A 2,489-nucleotide genomic window follows, 5' to 3' on the forward strand; every position below is an offset into this window, starting at 1 on the left:
CCAGAGACCTATCTTCATAATTATTTTCTCTTTAATCCCAGTGAATGGCGACAGAGTGGAAGTGTCATTTCTTGGACGCTCTCTGATGCGCTGTGAGTTGTCAGTTGAGACATGGTGGCTGTTGTGGGAACTGCGCACTTCCATTCAGACCATGCTGTACCGAAACCTCAACAATCCCAACAACGCAGCCACCTATGCTTCTCAAGATGGAAAGCTCATCTCTTTACTTGTGGAGCTGCTCAACAATACTGACTCAAACCCTTTTGCCCAGAATCACAACAGTGACAGTGATGTGGAATGATGACGGTTAGCATTTGCTATATAGGTATTTTTTTTGTTTTGTCAGAAATATTAAGTTCTTAATTCAGGACTTATTGTGCTGCACTAAACAGAACTATTTAAAATAAAGTGTTGAAAATTTACCAGGACCAACACTTCTGAAGGGACATGAGTAACCTCATGCTGTTTCCAGTCTGTCTCTGTCATAGGTTCAGTGCTCTACCAGAGGATGTTAAACTACTTCTACTACTGCTACTACTACTACTAATAATAATAATAACAGTTTTCTGACAGGCTCTATGGGGGGGGTAGGTACAAGTTTAATCCACCACAAAGCCCATAAAAATGCCACAGGTTAAGCAGAGAAAGATAAATTATTTGTTTGATGAATTCCCATCCACATTAGCCACATGCATCTGAAATGCAGTTTTTCCTGAGACAGGATCTTTATGTCTATTAATGAAATTCTGCACCTAGTCTGCCTGAATTTGATGTACATAATCGAATAAATAACTGTCTGAAAGGTCATTTTATACAGCTTTTATTCTCCTGATTCTTAGTGGGGACTTCCCCATTTCCACAAGTAAAGCTACAGGATAGGTGGTGTTCTAAAAGCTCCCCAGCAGATTCTTAGGGCTTTTGTCTGAATCTGATCAGTTAATATCACTTATTGTAATATTTACATGTCAACATGAGGAAAATGATTGGATACTTTTATTCACTGCGCTGAATCACCATACAGCAGACAACTCGATTGCCTTTAAGAAAAATCCTTCATAAACTGTACGTGAAAGCTGGTCAGGCGCTTCAGGAATTCCTCCCTGATGTCCTCAGGTGTCGTAATGCAAAATCTGCAGAAAGAAAGAAGAGTTACAGACCTACAATGTGCAGTTATATTTAATGGCCTTTTGAAAAATTCAGCTCTTCTATGAAGTTTACCACTAATTTTTAACAAACCGTTTACTAGTAAATGTGCTTTTGTCTGTAAAACCTAGTGTTTGGCTTTAGTTGGAATAATAACGCTTGATTTATCTGCAGTATTATACCTGATGTAGTGGGTGCCTGGCTTTTGTCCATACTCACAACCAGGACTGACTAACACACCAGCCTCCTCTAGCAGTTTGACACAGTAGAACATGTCTGGCTGCATTCCCACCTCCTAAAATAAGCAAAAATGTAACCAGATCTAAGATATTTTAGGACTGATTAAACCAAAGATGTGACAGTTTCTTTTAATGATTGTCCTACTCTGGTTTACAATGTAAGATGGTAGGTAACCTGCGCTTTCTGAATGGCTTTAGGTGGAAGATAGAGTCTGGGTAACAAAAACGATCCTCCTTCAGTTGGTTGGCAGCAGAAGCCTGGCAGACTGTTTATAACCTCACACACTCTCTTCACATTATGAACCCATGTAGTCCTGATATGTTGTGTCTCCTGCAGAAGAGAGTGTGAAAGGCAAGAACAAAACACTGATTGACCTGGGCCCTAGAGTAAAATCATTTTTAAATTTAAGAAATGCAGAAAAGCAGGACCATATGATAAAGGGGGTGTGAGGGATCTCCTGGCTGTGGAGGGTTCATCATCAGATCCAGGGCAATCTGACCCAGAACAGGAGCACAGCCGTCTTTGGAGAACAGTATGTGAATGTGTTTCATAACAGCGGGGTCCACATTTACCAGCTCCACATATCCACTGCGCAAACCACACCTGATGAGAAACACAAATCCAAATCATGTATTAACCTTGACAAAACAATCTCACCACATGCTCCAATGGTCAAAGGTTTTCGAACATCTCACATGATCTTCTGGAATTTGCCAAGTTGTAGCTGCTAACATCAGTTTTGCTGAACACTTTAAGGACTTCTTTGTAACATTTTAAGTCCTCTCTATTTAGCATTTATAAAAAAAAAAAAAAAAAAAAAAAAAAACATAAGTGGTTTATAACGATTGTAAGTAGATATGTGTTTATTCATGTATTAGAAGCTGCAGTGTAAACAGATAACTGGTGACAATATAGTAAATGCAATTGTATTAATATAAAATGCTGTAAACCAGTGGTCCCCAACCCCCGGGCCGCGGACCGGTACCGGTCCGTGGATCAATTGGTACCGGGCCGCACAAGAAATCATTAATTATTTCCGTTTTATTTATTATCTGAGTCTGAACGATCTTTTATTTTGAAAAATGACCGCATTCTCTCGGTTACAT

The 2,489-nt window shown here is 39.5% G+C and overlaps 2 protein-coding genes across 4 annotated transcripts in view; one reads left to right on the top strand and one right to left on the bottom strand.

Moving 5' to 3' along the window:
* dhx30 (DEAH (Asp-Glu-Ala-His) box helicase 30) overlaps window positions 1-711 on the top strand; it is an 8,086-nt gene extending 7,375 nt beyond the window's left edge. Inside the window, 1 exon segment of the mRNA XM_020595681.1 lies at window positions 42-711. Within this exon segment, the coding sequence (XP_020451337.1) occupies window positions 42-301 (260 nt within the window). The 3' untranslated portion in view covers window positions 302-711.
* Window positions 334-2,489, bottom strand: part of LOC109957648 (alanine aminotransferase 2) — a 6,141-nt gene continuing 3,985 nt past the window's right edge. For all 3 annotated transcript variants that reach the window (XM_020595682.1, XM_020595683.1, XM_020595684.1), the window contains 4 exons: window positions 1,812-1,986; window positions 1,558-1,713; window positions 1,326-1,438; window positions 334-1,130 (listed from right to left, as the gene is read on the bottom strand). In XM_020595682.1, the coding sequence (XP_020451338.1) occupies window positions 1,040-1,130; window positions 1,326-1,438; window positions 1,558-1,713; window positions 1,812-1,986 (535 nt within the window). In that variant the 3' untranslated portion in view covers window positions 334-1,039. The remainder of the gene's footprint in view (window positions 1,131-1,325; window positions 1,439-1,557; window positions 1,714-1,811; window positions 1,987-2,489) is intronic.

Source organism: Monopterus albus, unplaced genomic scaffold (genome assembly GCF_001952655.1).
Source record: "Monopterus albus unplaced genomic scaffold, M_albus_1.0 scaffold28.1, whole genome shotgun sequence".
NCBI lineage: Eukaryota > Metazoa > Chordata > Actinopteri > Synbranchiformes > Synbranchidae > Monopterus > Monopterus albus.